A 21205-nucleotide genomic window follows, 5' to 3' on the forward strand; every position below is an offset into this window, starting at 1 on the left:
GGTGGATTGATTCAGTGACTGGGATAATTGGGATGGGAGTGTCAGAGACAGTGCGATTGGTACAGGACAGAGCAGAGTTTAGGGCCGCTATGATTCGCAGGCGACTCGACGGCACATAACAACAACAACAACAAACAACTACTAAGGAAGTAGAGTTGTCAGTGTGTTCTTGGTTTTTTTATAAAGGAACCGGTAGGAGCTGGGTAGTGTTGTTATATTACTGATGATGCAGTGACGAAGTTCTAAGTAGTATCTGAGGCCACACTAGGAGTCATATACAGTTAAGGTTTTGTCTCTAGGAGATCCCAATCATGTGATTAATATTGTCCGTGTGTCTGCAAAATAATACAATACTCTTTGAAGTATTCTTTGTAAAGGCGTACAGCAAAATAGTGTAAATGAATTTGTACAAAAATAGCTCACATGCATATATAACACACCAACATATTCAACACATTCAAACAGCACAGAAACTGGAATATTCCAGTTGACATCAATTTTTATGCTATGGGTACATGTCAGGTGCTGACAATTTAGCTTTCAACTACCCACATCTCAAAATGAGGAAAAAAGAAAACTAAAGCATACTGTTGGACTTCAAAGGATCTAGAAACCAATTCAAGCCACACTTGTGATTTGAAGGGAAAGATCTTAAACATTAAGAAGCATTCCCTCCAAGGAGTTTTCAAAAAATCTACTTAGAAACGGGAAATGATCTCCAAGAGTATTTCTGTGGATGTAAAAAGACTTTTGTCAAAAAGATTTTTTTCATAAAGACATTTTTATAATGTAGATTGATTCGTCCGTTACTCCACTGGAAAGTATGACTGCCTCACTCACACAAGTGAAATACTTTAGCGTTCTCTTTTTTACATTTTCCAAAGTAAATCTAAATCCTTGACAAAGGATTTGGGACTGTCAAGTTAATGAAACATGTTATAGGAGTCTGCCAGATTTGACTAATAAAAATTGTGCTCCAACAGACCACGGTTACCTTTCCAGTAAAATCTTTCCCTCATACTTGAGCAGACTCTACTCATTTTCAGCAGACCATACTTCTCAAGCCTCTGTAAAACTTACAGGAAAATACTTCTCCACCTTCTTCCCACCTAAGGTAACACACTTTCTTGTTCGCTTCAACAAATAAAGATAACTTATTTTTTTTTCAGTTTGAATTTATGTTTTGGTTCTTTCTGTCCTTTACTATTTATGCTACTTAAGTGTTATAGAGTCAAGTACTGTTTTTGAAGGACAGATTTAAATTTTGTCCAAGTTTGAGCTAGTGATCAACACACTGAAAAACAGAATGAGCTTGAGTATGACAGAGAAAATGAGATGGTGCAGAATAGATATCTCTTATTTTAATATTATGCAACAGCTTGATAAGTGATACATATAGTATAGATTATATTATTATAAATAATGCATTAAATTATTATTTAATATTAAGCTAAGGATTCATCTTTACAATTAGATTGTACATCAAGACGACAGATCTGTCTGTGCTTTGTTTTTGCCTTTACTAAAAACAATGTAAGAGCATTTAGTATACAACATACAATAAAAAAAATTGTTGATTAAATGTTATTTTTTTCAGTGAACACAAATTTTCCCCTTCCCAAGGAGTAAATGATTACGACAGCTATAAACTAAGGAAAAAAGAAAGACTGAATCAAAGAAGACCTGAAGTATTTATTGAACTTCAACAACTTGCAAATTAGTGACCTACTATTTCTACTTGTTCTTTAGTAGGTTAATATTGACGGGTTTATCCTTCAGTTCACTAATTCTATGTTTCATTTTTTTCAATTCTTTAATCCTTCAAAGGTGTTATCTATCTTTGCAATTCCCATCTTAAAATATGAATTTCAGTTTGATATTTTTGTATTTCTTCTAAATTTCCATTTCTTTCTTTCCTTTTTTTTTGCCTTTGCAAAATTTTTTATCTATTTTTTTGGCTTTTTTTTCTTGCGTAGATCTTAAAAAAATTCTTCCATGCTTTCATTAATCAGTAAAAGACACTTAATGATCATGCTTTTTAATTCCTTATCAGAACATTATTTGTTAAGCCAGATGTAATGAACTTAGTTTTTCCAAACTACAGTAGCTGAGAAAATGTAAATGTTAGAGAAAATAAAAGTTTACTCATACACTAACATGAATATTATCAGGTGGAAACAGTACTTTCACAAAGTTTATGCACTGTTATCTCATTTTGGTGAAAGAAATATTATCTATTAGTCTGTATATATAAAAAAATATCCTATACAGACATACAATATATGCTTACGTTTCCTGTTCTACTCTTACCCTTTTCCTATGTGTGTATGTGAGTGCAACTGTGAATAATTAGAGAACTTTAAGTAAATTTAGAAATAAGACTGAGACTATATATTATTATTATTAACTGAGATAATCCTTGAATATGAGATAAGTGGTATTTTTTATTTTTATATTATTGTACTTATATAGTTTCCCATTTTGAAAATTCTTTTGAATAATGCAAAGATATTCATTTTAAATAAGCAGTAAATTACTTTTGTATATATATCAAAGTTATCAGTTAAAAATAAATAGAGAGAAAACAAATTATGATGTCACACAAGATGGTTAAGAATGTACAGAACATATATGGGAAAATGTTAGCAATCTATTAAAGCATCTAATGGACACTAAAAGAATTAATGAGTAAATGAAAATACACACTTTCTTGTTTCATATTAAAAGTTAATAATCTTATAATGTTAAATTTACCATAAATTAACATAAAATTTGAAAATCATCCCAATAAAAAAAATTAGTGACGATTTTAATGGTCAAAAAAACCCCTCATAAAATTAACATTTAATAAAACCCCTGATGACCTTTGGGTTTCCAACAAATTTCCTATCGGCTCTGTTGTCACAGAAATGTAAGGTATTTAGGAAGAAGAGCTGAGAGACGTAGAAAAACAATAATGTGGGGCAGACTCCACCAGGTATAGAAGATAGTAAAAGCTATAGTAACGATACTAAGAGAGCAATGGCCAAAGAGAGATCGATAAAAAAAGACAACAGGATAGAATCCAGAAAAAACCAAAAGCACAACAAGGTATATTTTGTGATAAATACTAGTAAAATGTTAGATCAATGGTGAAAATATAGATGGCTTTTTGGGTCGAAGTTACAGTGACTGGGTATCTAGTTGGTGAAAATATTTTATATAGTTGGAATAAGATCTCAGTTCATAGCACAAAATAAATGTCAAAGTAACAGAGACTGGGGGGGAAAAAGGTCCTCTAATTATATTAATTTTAAGCTGTTTAAAATTTTATAGTGGATAAGGTTATTGTTGTTGAATGCCTTCAAGTTGAGTACGACTCATAGCAACTCTATGAACAAAAGGCCTGAAGCCCCTCTACAACTATTGAAATTTATCAAAGTCCATAGAGTTCCTGGAGGCATGTTGTTTAGGAAGTGGACGAGGCATTTCCTATGATATTCAGATTCTCTAAAGCAGGAATCAGTAAAAAATAGCTAGCCTAAAGCAAAATGTGGCCACCCATCTATTCGTGCCCTTGACGTTTTATTGGAACTCAGCAATTCCCACTCATTTATGTATATAGTTTATATCTGCTCCCACTCTACAGTGGCAAAACTGAGTAGTCTGAAATCACATGGCTCATGAAGCTGAAAATATGTCCTCTCTTGTCTTTACAGAAAATGTCTACCAATATTTTAAAGAGAAAGACTGATAACTCTGAACTTAAAACCAATAAAATTCTGCATGGCAAAGATTATGAAATCAAAATAAACCTAGAGATATTTAAAATATTTTGACAGTATTCACTTACAGGAAAAGATATTTTTATTAATTCAAAAAATGAATACTCCAAAAGAAAAATGAGCAAAGCAAATGACTTTGCAATTCAGAGGATAAAAAGCAACAAAATCAGTTGATAAACATGTGAAAAGTAACTCAACTCTTGTAGAACTCATAGACATAAAAATAAATAAGATACTATGACCTATCACATTACCAGAACACTTAAAATGTGAGGTCACCAGTATGATTTAGGTTTTTGTTGTTGAGTGCTGTTAAGTGTTGTATGAGTCGTAGACAACTCATAGCGACCTTATGAACAAAAGACCTGAACACTTGTATAACTTCCATCATTTCTCCAAGTTCATAGAGTTACCAGAGGCAAGCTATTTCAGAAGTGGATGCCACTCCTGTTGATTTAGGTAGTGGGGAAATAATAACATTTAAAGTTGTTACTGTCAGATGCCATGGAGTCAACTACAATTCATAGCAACCCATCTCCCATGTGTTCATACTCATTGCTGCACTCATTGTGCAACTCATCGTGTCAACCCATCTCATTAAGGGTCTTCCTCTCTTTTGTCAACCTTCTACCTTCCCCACGTGATCCCTCTTTCCAAGTACCTGCGCAAAGTATAGAGGACAAAGTGCCATTATCCTTTTCTCTGAGCAGCAATCTGGTTGCACTTCCTCCAGGACAGAGTTGTTTGTTCTTTGTGTAGTCCATTGTTGTTGATGATGATGATATGTGCTGTCAAGTCATGTATGACTCAGAACAATCCTATGTGCAATAATTCTGAACCCTGTTCTATCCTGAGCCAATGTCACTATCTCCAACACATAGTCACCTATTACCCCAATCACTGTGTCAGTCCATCTCATCTAGGGTCTTCCTTTCTTGTGCTATCCCTCCACCCTTCCATGCATAATGTCCTTTTCCAGGGACTGGTCCCTCCTGGCTACATGCCCAAGATATGTGACACGGAGCCTCAAAATCCTTGCTTCTGGAGAGCAACTTGGATTCTTCCTCTCCAGGACGGACTGGTTTGTTCTCTTCGCAGTCCACAGAATATTCAGTATTCCTCTCCAACATCCCAGTTCAAAGGCATCAATTCTTCTGCATGTTCCTTACTCACTGTCCAACTTCCACATATGTATCTTGGCTTGCATCTGGTCCATCTTAGTTTTTAAACAGGCATCCTGGCTTTTCATTACTTTAACGATGTCCTTGGCAAATTTTCTCAACAATAAGACATCTTTTGATTTCTAGGCTATTGCTGACATTTAAACTAAAATTTAATAATAACAGCTGCTAGTGTAAAAATTCAAATACTTGTTGTTTCAGCGATTAATCTAGAATATTTCCCCACAAGTTTTCAATATTCCAGTTCATAAGAGAGTAAGTGCTAGAAGTAACTTAAATAAACTTAGGAAGTAGGTTAAATAGGTTTTGGTGCATCTGTACAAAAGTAGAGCATAATGTTAAAAAATAATATAGATATGAAAGTGACTCATAAATTAAGACATTCAGGACATTCTACTAATATGGGGAAAGAAAGCAAGATGACATAATAATTGTAGACTAACCCTCTGCATACATTAAAAATGTGTAAACATGAACATACTTCTGTACCCCCTAGAAAATGACTGGATAGTGAGATATAGGTTCAAATAAGACTACTTCTGGAGACTACTATAGATAAGCTAGAAGACAGAAAATAAAAGTATTATCTTCTGGAGAAGACTATTTCTGGAGAATATAGTTGATGAGGGAGGGTCCTTCGGTGGGAAGGATTGGAAAAACTGCTAGACTGTGCTAAATTCTGAGCTTGTTTTCATTTCATTACTTAAAGGGTAGGCTTTCCCCATGAAAGTCACCTGAAATGATTTTTGAAAATTTACTGTAGAATTTGGAAGTTACTTCTAGAAATGCCAAAGCTGGCATTGTGTTTGACAGTAATTAAAGTACACACATGTTTTGCTACAGTTGCTCAGATTTTGCTTTATTTTTTTCCCTTTTTGTTGTTGTTTGTATATTTCCACTTTTATCGTTTTAGAACCTCAAACCTTCTGTACACAACTGTGCATTTTAATGGAGTGACATTGCATGGTAGATGCCCCTTCCCCGCAAGGCTATTGTAATTCCCTGAGATGTATGTTAGTGATCTCACTCGATATGGGCTAGGCTCATGGTTTTTCTATCTTGTTAACCAAGATTCAGTCACAAGCATATCTATTTCTCAGCTTAGCTTGATAGACAACAAAAGATTTTCACTTGGTACTTTGACAATGAAACACTGAAAGTTGTATATTTTCCTCAACTCGGGTATTAAACTAAAACAGAGGTATCTGAAAATTGTGCTTTTTCAAGAACAGAATTCTAATGGTTTATAATACTCTCCTCAAATTTAGTGACTGCTTTTATAGAAAATGCATCTGCAATTTCGATGGACATAACTTCTAAAATCAATTCCTTATAAATGTGCTTTCAGATTAAAAATATGTAAGTCAGGTATTCTGCAGCTTCCTTGATTATTTTTTTGTACAGGGCAAATTTATATTTTCCATTTACCTTTCAACTTGGGGACTATTAATCATCAAAATAATAATGTGGCCTCGCATCACAATAAAGTAGGCAATAATTCAACACATTTGTTAGAGAATTATAATTAGATAACCAGTTTGCAATTAAGCAAAAATGAAGGCTGACCTTTCTCCTTGAGAGGAAATTACTCTTTGACAATCAGAAGCCATATGATTGAAACAAGCCTAAGTTGAACGTAAAGAAATGGAACCACACTTCCTACAGAGATGTATCATCTTTTTGTCTTGTCAATAGTGCAGATTTAACAAAACGTTCCACATATGGCAACATGAGAACTGCCATTGTACGTTCACACGGGATTGCAATGTGACATTATGCAACAGTGCAGAAAAGATATTTGGTGTCATCCATCATCTATTAAAATCCTGTCACCGTAATGATAAGACTTGGGGATGCAGTGCCGAGAAGCAGAAACAAAAACCAATTGCAAAGACAAAGTCAGCATTTTTGCTTCGTTACAGCATAAAGTGAATCCTAATTCAGTTTGCTTGTTCTCTCTGCTCAGGGCACTATGACAAGAGCAAACTCAAGTGACCCTGCTGCACTCTGTAGGGTCTGACAAGGTCCTTGGTCCCAATAACTGAGAGGATGTAAATCCTGAACAAACACTAGGTTACAGCTGGGCGGCTATATTATCACGTCCTCCTCAACAGGAGAAACCTCTCAGATTTTAGTTCTAAGTCTACTGAAAAGCAGATTGCACACAATTCAGAAAATTAAATGTCCAGAAAAGCACCTTCAGTGGCCAGTCGAAGCAAGATCTCTGCTGATGCTCTCTATTCTTCCCTACCCTTCCTTCCCTTGTTTGTGACACACATATCGTTTCTATCTTATTTCAAGCCCTCTGGTTTAACTATTCCTCTGCCCTGGGAGGGACCAAGGCCATTCTGCTCTTTGCTGACTGTGAGGTTCTCTTTGTGCAGAACTGACTGGGATCCTGTAGCACCAAGATCAAGGCTGAGAGAGAACCTCAAGGCTCCTCTGGTCACAAAGCTCCCTTCTCTAAGCAACAGCCCATCTGAGTCATGGTGCTTGGGACCAAGCAGAGCTGTGTGGTGAGAGTTTTACCTGAGATTTTTTTCCCCCCTAAGTGGGAGTCAGAAAAATGTTTGAGGAAGAAAAAAACCCACATCCAACTATAAGGAGATAGATACTGCAGGCAACATGTACAAAACATATAGACACTGATGCATTGAATCCATTTATAAAGCAGGTTCTAGTTACTGGTCTAAATGGGTTTTCATTTCTTTCAGAGTTTGCAACTGAATGGTTTAGTAAGAAGTAAAATAAATACCAAGCAAGGTAGGTGATGTGTTTAATCTGCAACTACAAAAGCTACCTCCAAAACCACACTGGCCGTGTAATAGAAATGAGCAGTAAGGCTGTGGTAGAAATAAGTGACTTTTGCTCTTTCTCAATGTGCTCGATCAATACTCATTTCATATAGTTGCTAAAGTGTAAAGTCAAATCTAACACATAAGATACATAATAGTATCCAAGTACTAAGAATAAGTTAAAGGAGTTTCTAATTGCTAGGGACTAGTTTTAAAGATTTTGTACTTTACTCACTTAATGATCAAATATACCATCAGTTGTTAGGTGCTGTCAAGTCAACTCCAACTCATAGCAACCCTGGGAACAACAGATCTGAAAGGCGTCCTCTGCTGTGCCGGCCTCACAATCTCCCACACGCTCGAGTCTGTTGTTAGAGTCGCTGTGTCAATTCTCCCCCTTGCGCTGGTCCTCCTCCCTTTCCCAGGGTGGTGATGACATTTTCTAAGGACTGGCATCTCTCCAAAAACTGCTCGATGTATTGGAGATGAAGTTTCACCTCTTTGGAGGATGCTGGTTGTACTTCCTTCAGGGCAGCCACCGTTGTTGTTTTGACAGTTCATGGCATATTCACTATTGTAATATCACATTTAAAAAGCATCGATGTCTTCTTATGTATCGTTTCTCATTGTTCAACTTTTAAGATGCATATGAAAAGCCCAGGACTTGACTATTATTGCCCACAGCTCAGGAATCTTAGGAATCTTATTCAGCGTACTTATCTGCTACAGACTTCTATCTGCAAAGCAAAACCCAAACCGCAGGCTATTAGCCATCAAGTCAACCCTTCAGGAAATATTTAGTTTGCCACATAGAATTCGAGATGTATTTCATTCTATCATTACGCCACTTGGCAGTTTCATGGGGATCATATGAAGAGATTTCTTTTTAGACTCAATTATTTTGCTACTTGGCTGTAGATCACTTGATTCTTTCACTATTTTAGCATCAAAGACTAATTTAACACCACGCTAATGATGGAGAGATGGGGGCCTTTTGGGAAAAAAAGTATTTCTAGAATACAGAGCCAAGCAACACTGTCAAAAGATACAGGCGAATGGTGAAAAGCTTGGGTCTGTGATGTTGTTTAGCAAACTTCCCATGTTAAAGACAACAGCCTTGGCCACTCCTTTTGTCCAGGATCCACCCAGACACAAATGCTCCATGTTTGTGGGCCCTCTGTAATATATAGTCTACTGACGGGAAGTGAGATGGTATCAATAAGCAACAGCCATGGCAAAGAAAAGCCAAAGGGACAAACACACACACACACACACACACACACACACACACACACACACACAGAAGAAGATGTGGGCAAACTAACAGTTCAAAGCATGAGGCTAAGGTTGGGTTTGGATGCAGGGAGATGTTCTTGGAAAATGTTGCCAAGGTCCTGAGTGGCAGCTGAAAGGAAGATCGCTCCACCCCGCTTCCTGCCCTTCATGCACCAGAAATCCTGGAGAACCTAACAGACTGGCAAATCTCCCAAGTTCCCAGATGTGCATTCTTTTTCGCTGCAAAGAGATGATTCTTATTCACTTCAGTTGTGAGGACTCCACCAGCATCCCTGTTGCACGGATGGATGAAATGGATGAACTCGCTATCCTCTTAGAAAATGGTAGTTTCTGTCTAGAAAGTCTCATCTTTAAATCTGAACAAGACTCCTTCCCTTTCCTGTGGTGACTCAGTCGGAGCTCTCCACTGGCCTGGCAGTGCATCCTGGGTCCTACCTCGTGCGTGGGATAGAAAAGTGCAGCCTTTACCTAGTGCTGCAGTTCACAGAGCATCACCCAGAAAAGCCCAGGAAACCCAAAGATGGGTACACAATAGCAGAGAGAGAGAGAGATTCATAAAATATGTCCCAGGCCTTTGCTATGATAAGCTACATACATTTTCTTTTTTAAAGTGAAAATAAGACATTGAAATCTTAGATGCAAAACAGAATGTTCCTTATTTTTTTTTAAGGAAAAAACTCATATATGAAATTAGTTGCTGGGTTTATCCCAGCAAATACCCATCTAGGCATTAAGCTTACTGTTGTTGTTGTTGTTGTTGTTGTTGTTATGTGCCGTCGAGTCGCTTGCGACTCATAGTGACCCTATGTACAACAGCCCTAAACTCTGCTCTGTCCTGTGCCATTCGCACCGTCTCTGACACTCCCATCCCAATTATCCCAGTCACTGAATCAATCCACCTCATAGAGGGCCTTTCTCTCCTGCGACGTCCCTCCACCCTCCCAAGTATGATGTCCCTCTCCAAGGACCGGTCTCTCCTCACAACATGTCCAAAGTAAGTTAGACGGGGCCTCAGAATCCTTGCCTCCAAGAAGCCACCTGGTTTAACCCTTTCCAGGACAAATCTGTTTGTTTCCCTAGCAGTCCTATTAAGCTTACTAGTCTTTATTATATGATCATTTTTTTACAAAGGAGACCTGGTGGTGCCTTAAGTAAAGTCCTTGACCTTGAATTGAAGAGTTAATTATTTGACCCAATGCAGCCTCAGTCACTCCATTTTCTTCAGAGGAAGAAAATGTGGTCGTCTTCTTTCTGAAAAGGCTGTCTCTATATTTCTCCCTCTCATCGCTGTTGAGGCTGAAGCTCCGGTGGGTTTTTACACACAAGAGACTGTCCACCTTTCTCCTGAAGGGCTTCTTGTCATTTGAACTGCCAGACACTTGCTCCTTTGGCCGCGTGACTGCCTACAGACCAGCGCCCCCCGGGACACCCCTCCGCTGTTCCGTGGAATTGGTCTGAGCGGCAGTTGACTCAACAGCAACTGGGTTTGAGTCACCATTTTTAAAGATTGCCTTTGAAAGGGTTAAAATGGGACACTGTCTCTGCATATTTGACACAGGAAGGATGACAGCATGGCTCCTTTTGAAATGGTTTTTACTCCAGGCTCTTACTTGTTCCTTCCATAAGCTCATTAGGTGGAGAGAGCGAAATGGAAAGAACAGCACAGATGTGAGCATACTTGGGATGGTGGACCCACGTCCTCGTCAGGGAATTTCCAGTCCAGAGGACCTTCTCCTGTTGCTCCCTTGAATGTGCCACTACTGAAATCTACTACTGTTTTCTACCTCTAAAGACCTAGACAGAGACGGATAGCACATCTTTCCTCAATCTATAACCTAATCAAACATGGAATCATTCTAAACTTTGAAGTGACACAGCATCCCTTTAAGTGGGAACTAACTGCAGAGTTTTAAGTTTTTAGAAGAAAGTTCTCATAAAAGAAAAAGATATTAGTGAGCGTTAACTTAAAACCATCTCTCTGCCTTGCTATAGGTCTATCTCCATCTCTTAACAGACAACTACCTGCCAAGTTCAGATCTATTGCCTTCTAGTCTAAAGCTGGATATGATCATCCAAATTTCCCCCAGAGCATATCAAACTGTATCCAAAGAAAGTAAAGTAATTCCAGAAAGAAAAGGAACACAAACAAAAAGAATTGCTTTCTGTCCAGAATCGATTTCATTGCCCAGAGTTCCAAGTCCCTATATTCCGAAACATCCCACTACTAAACGGATTCCAGGCATCAGTTTTGGAGAGTGAATGCTATTTCTTCCAAAAAGTTTGTTTCTATTCTCTCTCTCTCTCTCTCCTTTTCTCTCTTCATGCTTTTGTTAGAAATTCAGGCCCAGAATTTTAAGGGGAAAAATAATAGTGGCCTGAAAGAGGTGGAAGATATAACAAAAGCATTACCCCAAAGCTTCTACGCATGACACACGCTTGCACTTGGATAATAGAAATATTTAGCCTCAGGAGACTGAGAACACTTACTGTTGGCTGCATAACGTATGGCGGATGAGGCATCCATGAAGTACTCTGGACCTATGCATCAAACAGCACTTATTAGCACAAGGCAATTACAGAGAGAACTTGGTTCTTGTGTTCAGTGGAGTCACACTAGGACATAAGAAAGTGGAGTCCATCTGACTTTACAGCTAGTTAGTGTTCAAAGCCAAGGTTAGGAAAGAAAGTCTTAGACCTCATTAGTTTGGTCTCTGAAATAGGATAAAAATGGAACTTGTCATTTCACAGGAGCTGGGTCCAATGCCCTTACACTCCAGGCTGGGTCTTGAGCCCTATTTTAAGGTTAGTGATAGAGGTTTAGTTTTAGGAGACTTTAGAGATTATATGGTGGTGAAGTCCTTGAGATGCTCTTACGTATAAAAAAGGCAAGAGTTGGCTGCTAGAGTTGCCCTTTCTGTATTATTGGTTCTACTTCAAAGGAACCTTCAAAGGTTCAGGTGATCTCTTCTTGGAAAGATGTCCAAGAGGGAAAAGCTGAGATAAGAACTAAACAGAACATTCAGAAGTTTTGGGGAAGGCTTTGGGTTAAACCCAAGTTAACCAACTTTGCAGGGTTTTTGCCCCCTCATACAGTGCTTTGTACAATCAGTAATTAAGTGACTCTTTGAGCCAGCCAACTGTTTTGAGATACACCATGCGACAGCCAAATGAGAACATCAGATTATAAGAGTGAAGTGTCAAAAGGGGAACTGTGAAGATTTTGTTTTTCAATATACTCATGCTGATGGATTTGTTAATGCAATTTAGACTAAAAAAAATAGGCAAGAAATAAGGAGAAGAAGTGGTCAGAGGCGAGAATCTACAACATGTGAACTTGCTCTCATTCCCTTTTTGAGAAAAGAGAGCTGGAGCTAAATTCTACTTATGAGCCCTCCCAAGTGAAATCACTTTTCTGTGGATATTTTATTCATGTCACCAAAGCGCTCTACACCAGAGCTCAATGGGTGGTCTTGGCTGAAACAGAGGCCAAGGGGGAGGGAGGGTGGGAGGGGAGAATTACACATTCCTACCAGGCAGGCCTGCACAAGGAACAAAAATTCAACAGCACCTGCAAGCAGCCTCATAGGAAAGGCAACTAAGACTCGAGCTCTTGTGAGACCACCGAATGCAGTTCCAACAAACGTCTACGCCGTTACCTATCAATGTATTTCAAGAGTCAAAGTGCAGAAAAGGAGTGAAAACGATGTGCTTCAGGGGCCATTAATGAGGAAAAAGGCATATAGGCTCAAGTTTGACGCTCCGACAGAGTGGTAAGTAGTGGCTGAGTAAGGTGAAACTTCACTGAAGTCACAGCAGTCCACATTACCCCCCCCCACAGAACGGCCACCCCACCCTCGGCAAATTATCTACAAGTACATGCAGGCAAACGCTTGCGTTCTACCATTCTTTCTCGTTCTTGCTCCAAAATGTTGCAAACCAACCCTAGCCACTGTCTCCTTGCAGGCTGTTTTGATAGGCATTTTCTAAGTAGAGACGAATAATTGTTTGCAGAACCGTGTTGGCTAGAGTGGAACAGGGAGGAGACTATATCTGCTAACTCAGAGATAAAAGATGAAAGAGTGTGATCCTTCAGCCCACCTGCACATTTGAAATTAGCTGATTGCAACGTCTAGTTAAGGACACAGAGAGACTCAGAGAATTTCTAAGTTTTCAGCTCATGGTCCCCTGAGGTCTTTTGTGACCTCTTGTGAGCTGACAATGAAATGAGAACAGGGATTGGGAATATTTTTTTTATTTTTACAACTCTGATAAACTTCCATTATTATTATTATTATTAGGAAATAGGATTTAACATCTCTCCATATAACTTCACCAGGACAGCACGACAAAATGAGATGGCAATGGTAAAACATCCTGGAGTGAGGGAGAGAAATTCTAGAATTGTGCTTCTAAGAAAAGGCAAAAGAGAAAACATAAACAACCAAAATAGCATAAAAAGAAACACAATCATTTCTCCATGGTGAGAAAGCTGGAAAAGTAGCATAATCATAAACACACAACAGAAAGAACAAAACATATGGTGGGTTTTATTATTTAGTGAAATAGATGCAAACAGCTCTTTGAAAGTATAGGCTAATTCATAACCAGAAAGTGAGTACACTGAAGTGTAACTGAAGTCTAGGAGAGCAGCTTTTCCTCCAACCGTTATCCTACTGGTCCTCTAGCATCTATTGCTGGCAAGGGAGCTCTCTCCTGAGGTGCAGGTAAATTGGACATACCTGGTATGTGGAGACAGGGGAAGCAGCAATGAATGGCGTGATAGATGTCTGTGGAATCATGCGGTTGGTTGCAATACTGTACGGTGAAGAATAAAATCTGCAAACAGAAAACAAAAAAAGAAGAATCATGAAGAGGCTGTGTGCCTGGCTGCTAGTCAAACACTGCCCAGCACCTCTGGGAAAGACAGAGTTCCACCCTCGTGTTTTCCCACCAACTGTTAGCAGGCACATCCAGGAGATTTATAGTATCTATCTGGTTTCACTCAGGGAAATCAATCGTTCTGAACAAAATGACAACTTGGAGTCATTTTATAAAAATTGGCCGTACAAAATATCTCTCTATGCCAACAGCATATTACTCAGTGCCTTTAACCAAGTTGGGGGGGAAGCACTGTGCATAGTTTCAAAGAAGAGAAGAAGCAACTCTCCATTTCTTTGAGGGAAAAACAAAAGTAAAAACAGTAAGAGCTTCATTAAGGTGGCTAAGCTTTTCCTACATTAATGACATTCATTTCTTTATGCAAGAAATTAAGTACCGGCTCCTAGAAAGGTCTAGATATTTTGTCATAGTAGGAAGTCCACGTTCTTACATAGAAAGGTAAGCTAAATATTTTCTCCATTAGAATAACGGGCAATTAGCATATGGATAGAAGTATGTGTGTTTGGGCTTTTTTTAAGTGGTTTGTTGTTGTTTTAACACAGTCAAGGGATTAGTAGATTTTCTGGTCTTGTATGGTATGCTTCTCTGCGATTTCTAGAAACAGCTCTGCATTTTCTAGTCCTTCAAAGATCTTCACTGAATAAACCAAGAGGAGGATGATATTTCTGAAGATCTGGCAAAAGCAATCTCTAAGTATGGAAATCTTATCTCTATTCAGTCTATTCCTTAGGCTCTAACAATTATCTAATGCAGAAGTAAAAGTCACTTTCGAATCAGTACATTCACATAGTTTTACGTGAGGCTGAAGAGTCTGGAGGTAAGACTTCACTACGCTGTTATCCTGACTAGAGGTGCTCCGGGAAATCTCTAACAAAACAGTTTTAGGAGTAAACTATTGAACACAGGAGTGGTAGAAATTAAGATTGTCATAATTCAAGAAGTTAAGTCTTCAAATTTAGATTCCTAGAAAAGCCTTCAATCTAAAAGCACAGGCCTATAATACCAGTTTTATTTTATCTGGCTCCCAATAAAGATTGAATTTTAGTTTTATTTTATCTGGCTCTCAACAAAGACCATACAGTCTCTTCTGGTTAATACAGAAAGTACCTGAAATGAGTCCACTACACATTATCTTCTTCCTCTCCACACTAAAGAGATCCTTACATTTATTGTTTTTAAGTTTTAAAAAAATATATTACCTCTGTAACGATTTAAATGGTTAAAATAAGAATAAAAGAATCTGATATGTTGGAGGATATGCAGCAAAAAAGAAACTCATTTGTTGCTGGCGAGAACACAAAGTGGTGGAGACATGTTAGGGAACAGGTTGGCAATTTCTCCTAAAGTTAAATATATGCATATGCTATGAGCCTGCAATCTCACGTATGATTGATGAAGACCTATATTTAAACAAACATCTCAATGTAAATGTGATATATGTATATAGTAGCTTCATTCATGATAGTTATAAACTAGAAATAATACAAGTGTCTTTAAAAAAATGGATAAATTGTGGTACATCCATACAACGGAATATTATGCAGCAATTAAAAAGGAAGGAACTACTGATACAATCTAAGAATGGGCTTCATCATAACCATTATGATAAGTGAAAAGCCAAATTCAAAAGGATGCATACTATATGATTCTGTTTCTGTGGCCATACTGGCAGAAAACACAAGGTTTTGAAGTTGGAGAAGGGGTTCTTTACAAAGTAGTAAAATAAAATTTTAGGAAATAATGTAATTTGATAGTTATGGTAGCTTAACAAGCCATAAAGTTGTAAAAACTCATAAAAATGCACAGTAAAAAGTGGGCATCTATATAATTCTACCTAATAAAACGGTTTAGAAGAAAGTAAATTACTAAATAAGAATAAATAAACATCTACCAGCTCTGGTGGCTTAGTGGTTAAGAAGTTGCGCTGGCAATCCAAAGGTACACAGTTCCAATCCACCGGTAGCTCTAAGGGAGTGAGATGGACAATCTCTTCCCATGCGATTTACTGCCTCTGAAAACCCACCAGAGGATCAGCTGTTGGTGATCTCAACTCGATAGCACACAACCATCATTTAAAAAATAAACTCTGCATTTACCATGTGCTCCAAAGATGGGTAACACAAGTCTGCTCTCTTTAGCTACTTAAGTTTTCCCTATCAATATGCTCCTTTACATACAGTAAGAACAACATTTCAACATCTTGATCAACCAGTCCAGTCTGGATCCTTCCTATCCTTCGGACAGCTTCTCCTTCTCCTCTCAGGATGAAAGGACACGGATTTTTTTTCATAGTAAGATCACATTCTTTTCATTTCCACCTGGGACCACTCGTCATTCTCTCTCCCTAGAATGCACGTTTCCCATGTCATCATCAGATTCTATTTTCTCATTATTTGGTCACACTAAATAAAGTATCCCTTTTTCAGAGCAGCAGACCACGAATGGTGCCACCACCATTTCTTTTCCAAATGCTCCTTGTCGCTTTGCCCCATTTATTTTCTTCATTTCTCTTGCCACAGACTGAAATGTTCATTTCATCAATTTACTCAAGCAGTGACTGCTTTCTCCCTCTCGAATGTCAGTTCCAAGAAGGATGAGGACAGATGATACTTGTGCAGGAGAGATTCTGAGACACTGTAGAACCTTAATAACGATTTACTGAATGAATGAAAGAATGAATGAATGCAGAGTAATTTAGAGAAATAAGTATTGATTACAGTACAGGGGGTGCAATGCCATGAAGTGGACAGCATAGAAGATGGGCCTCTACAAGGTGTAGGAAACTGCAGGTGAGATTCCAAGGTCAGATCCAAGTTACCTTTCACACCTCTTTCTCTATTATTACTGTTGAGTTGAAACCAACACATAGCTGACCCTTTCCCCTGCCCTAGAAGGTTTCAGAGACAATAAATCACACAGAAGGAGCCCACCCATCGTTCTCGCTCAGTGCTACTGGTTTTGAACCACCAGAGAGGTACCACATTTGGGCCAGCAGTCCAGCTCCTTACACACTCTGCTATCAGGCATCACATCCTCTAACCAAACCAAATCTACTGCTGTTGAGTCAAGTCCAAGCCACTGTAGTCCCATGTGTTACAGAACAAAACAAGGCAGTTCAACGGCGATTTCTTGGGTTTGCTCTTTTACTGAAACAGATGGGCAAGACTTTCTTCCCCGGTGCTTCTAAGGTGGATCTGAACCACCATCCTTTGGCTTACCATTCACTAACTGGCATGTCATTCAGAGGCCTTCATAGACACTTGATGTAGAAGCTTAAGAAACATGTACTTTCTACGCATATATCAGCAACTAAGGTTCTTTTTTTTAATTAGATTTCAATGAAAGTTTATAAAGAACTTGGATTTCTAATTTCCATTCATTCATTGTTGCACATTTTCCTCCCTGTCCCCCCTCTTCCCCAGTCTGTGTTTTTCTTTGTAAAAAAAGTTCTTCCATTGTTTTACAGCCCACCCCCCCTCCACAAGGCTACTTTACTATGCAACTCTTATTCTGGACTCTTGTCATGCCAATAATACCTAATCATATATTACTTTTATACAGGTCTTTCCTTTGTTTCAATCTACATTATTTATCCCCTCTTTTCTTATTTTCCTCTCAGCCGCTATATCAGTCGTATTATAGAATAGTGGTATTATGCAGTATTGGTCTTTTTGTGACTGAGATATTTCACTCAGCATAATGTCCTCCAGTGTCATTCATTTTGTATAATATTTCATGGGTTCCTTGTTTTTCAGTGCTGCATAATATTCCACTGTGTGAATATACCACAGCTTCTCTATCCATTTGTTTGTTGATGTGCACGTGGGTTGTTTCCAACTCTTTGCTATTGTGAACAAAGCAGCAATAAACATGGGGGGCTGTGTATCTGCTTGAGTGACAGTTCTGGTTTCTTTAGAGTTAAGGTTCTTTTCTAGAAAAAAAAATTGGTTTCCTTTCAAAACTTTCAAACTGTATTACACTTAGATCTTCTCCCTGACAGACTTTATTTATGAGGCAGTGAACGGAAGGATTTACTCTGCATCGCCGAATGACATGCCAGGCTCTCTGACGGGCCCTTCTCACTGCAGTGACTCCACTTCTGTTACAGAGCCGAATGCAGTCTCTCCCGCGAGCTGAATCCACATCAGGCTCTAGCGTGGTTGGTCTGCTTTGTAAAACGCACCAATTAGGGTATTGAAAATGAAAGCAATTAAGGTTAGGATTGACAGGCAGAGTTTACGGGAAATTCTTTGGGGAAAACAGACAGCATAAACAGAGGGAAACCAATCATGTAAACCGATACCAGCAAGCAGAACCCTTAGGGAACATTTAATGCATTCTCATTCTCTGTTCTAATCCCATCCATCAAACAAGAATGATGGTTCAGACTTCCCAGCGAGTGCCAGTAGTGCCCCTCGAGTCAGAGAGTCATTTAGAGTGGGGATGTCCTGGGCAGAACCCACTGGGCACGCTGTCTTGATCCTCTAGTGCTGTTATTCAGAAATAAGTTCTTCATAAATCCAAACATAAACTGGATGCCTTTACAGGAAACCCTTTCCTTAAGCCATGACAGGAAAGCCTGCTATTGGCAAGCGAGGCTTAGAAGTATCAGATCTGAAGTAAACATACAAGACTACACCTTCTTGAAGGAACTGAAAATCATATTTTCACAATCTCTTGGGTTTTTCTCAGTCTGTGCTCTCTCTTGTGCTTTAAAAACTGTCACATTCTCAGGCTTATTATGGGGGCGGGGGGATGACCATTCAAATGAATACTTTAAGCACAGATGTTATGTTATTGGAGAAGAGGCTAGAGAACTTGTCAGCCATAACAAACAGCACAGCTAAGCAATTTTAAGTACTTTATCTTTTTACATCTGGCAACAAATGTACCATGCTGTGCAAACGCTGCTAGAGAGTCCTAGGAATAAAGTCTCTCACAACTATTTCCTTGGGAATAGTTTGCTTTCCTAGGGGATGCTTCCTTGCCAGAATTCACATAACCCCACGAGCATCTTTCTATCCTTAGTCAAGTGCTTCTAAACCAGAGGTGATTTGGCACCCGAGGCCACACTGGCTAATGCCTGAGGGCATTTTTGGTTGCCACAACCTGCGGGGTGGTGCTGTGAGCATCCGGTGTGCAGAAGCTGGGGATATTGCTGAATATTCTACAAAGCACAGGGCAATGCCCCACAGCAATGAATTATCTGGTGTATAATGCCAGCGTCAAGTAGAGAAGACTTGCCAGAGGCATACAACGTGGTTCCTTCTGGAGAGATTTCACACACACAAGACAGCACAACTTGGAGAAGAGAAATTAACTATGTGCTCTAGGGAATGATAAGGTGGCCTTGGAAACATGTAATATTTTTAAGGACTGAAAAGAAGTGCTTGAGTCTCAGATATTTAGGCAAGTGTCCTCTAAGGAAATCTGAGTCCCATCCTGGTCTAGGTCATGAACAGACCATTATGTTGTCTACAGAAAAGTTACCTTCAAGGGACTTGATAGCCAATAGTAATATAATGAAATTGTAGTTCTCTGACAATAAAAATAACATAAATCTATCAATCACCCCAGGGTAGAATGTTTTGGATTTTTTTTTAACTGTAAAGAAACTCTATTTGTGCACGGAAATAAACAACATGGCCTGTGTTTCATGTCCACAGGCAATGCTGTTAAAGTTAGGCCCGTGAATATTATCCTCAGGGTAGCACAACAGCACAAGATTAATAAGCTATTGGTCATTTTGATTGCAATATCCGTGTACACTTCACTCTGGATTCCTTTCTTAGTGTAATAAGATAAGGCTTACTGTATCACTTAATATCAAATTCCCATATAAAGAAGCTGGCACAATAATGCTTTAGAAAAACATTATTTCTTCACATCTGCCCCAAGAATGCATTTTATCCAAATAAAACCACCCGAGAGGCTTTTTACATTGCAGCTCTTGTGAAAAGGGCAGAGGAAAGATAAGGCTGTGAATGGTGGTGTTGGAAGTGTTATTTCTCATCTCCAAAATTTTATTTTAGTCATGGAATTTTACACTGGCCTACTGAAAGAACAACAGGGCAATAAATAGCAATACCACATTACAGACTTCTGCAAGAGGGATCTTGAAGGAGAATGGACATTTTTATTCTTATAAGTGAAGACACTTTCTCATTAGAACCTTCAAAAGCTCACATGGAAGTGACAGAGATATGACTTCAAAGAAAAACAACACCACACAGTAATTTAGATAAAACTGAAAGGAGAGTAGAACCGATAATATCACCTAATGCTTAGATTCAAGACAAGAGCACAGAATCCATCATGGCCCATGACTGCATGATGTTTGTTTTGCTTACTCAACAGTTAAGTTAAATTTGAAGATCTTTCTCTATTTCCACCTCACGCTACTGTATCATCATGGATTTCTTAGAATTCAGAACAGTAAACCCTTTTTAGTACTGCATACTCCATGCATTGCCAAAAGAACAAACAAACGTGCCTTGGAGAAAGTGTGACCCGGGTGTTTCTTAGAAGCAAGGACGAGGAAATTTCATCTCACATAATTTGGGCATGTTCTTGGAGGGGGACAGGAGATTGGAAAGGTGGAGGGTTCGCAAAAGAGAGAAAGACCCTCCAGGGGATCGATTGACACAGTGATGATAACAGTCTCAAGTGTATTGAAGATGAGGAGGATGCCACGAGGACAGGCTTAGATCTGGTGTCTACAGGATCACAACGAATCACATTCTAATCAATGGCGCACCACCACAACAGACAGCGTAAACTACTAGCTTAAAGCTGAGCTACGTATGTGTTTATTGAGGAGATCCTGTAGTCTAGTCTAGCAGTGGGACAACTCACACATTGACTGTTTCAGAGAAGCTCTGACGTCAGGGCAGCCTTACAGGGCGAACTGCCTCTCCAGACGTCCGGCTATCATCTTTACAAAGTAAACCTCTAGGTTACTCTAACTCCTTACTCTCGAAGAAGTTGTGCTGTTAACCTACAGGTCACATCTCTCCAGCACACTGAATCTACCAGCTGTTCCAGTGAAGAAAGAGGGACAATCTCCTCCCGCTTGATTTACAGCCCTGGCAACCCACCGAGAGGTCAGTTATTAAGTCAGTTCTGACTTGACCGCAAGTCAAGCCAAGTGAGAGAACTTTTATGGAAACAGACAACCACATCATTCTCAGTTCTTGTTCCATCCCCTTTTGATGCTTCTTGCATCATAGAATCCTTTCAGGAATGTAACCCGACACTTGAATTTTCCCTT

The 21205-nt window shown here is 38.8% G+C and overlaps 1 protein-coding gene across 8 annotated transcripts in view; it reads right to left on the reverse strand.

The window, feature by feature from the left end:
* Positions 1 to 21205, reverse strand: part of RBMS3 (RNA binding motif, single stranded interacting protein 3) — an 844595-nt gene that overhangs the window by 110385 nt on the left and 713005 nt on the right. For 5 of the 8 annotated variants that reach the window (XM_006890630.1, XM_006890633.1, XM_006890634.1 and 2 more), the window contains exons 9-10: positions 13776 to 13872; positions 11524 to 11574 (exon numbers count right to left, since the gene is read on the reverse strand). In XM_006890630.1, coding sequence (XP_006890692.1) covers positions 11524 to 11574; positions 13776 to 13872 — 148 coding nt within the window. The remainder of the gene's footprint in view (positions 1 to 11523; positions 11575 to 13775; positions 13873 to 21205) is intronic. The other 3 variants (XM_006890636.1, XM_006890637.1, XM_006890635.1) reach the window with 1 other exon arrangement.

This window comes from Elephantulus edwardii, unplaced genomic scaffold (assembly GCF_000299155.1).
Source record: "Elephantulus edwardii isolate Elephantulus edwardi_28Jun2011 unplaced genomic scaffold, EleEdw1.0 scaffold00091, whole genome shotgun sequence".
Lineage (NCBI taxonomy): Eukaryota > Metazoa > Chordata > Mammalia > Macroscelidea > Macroscelididae > Elephantulus > Elephantulus edwardii.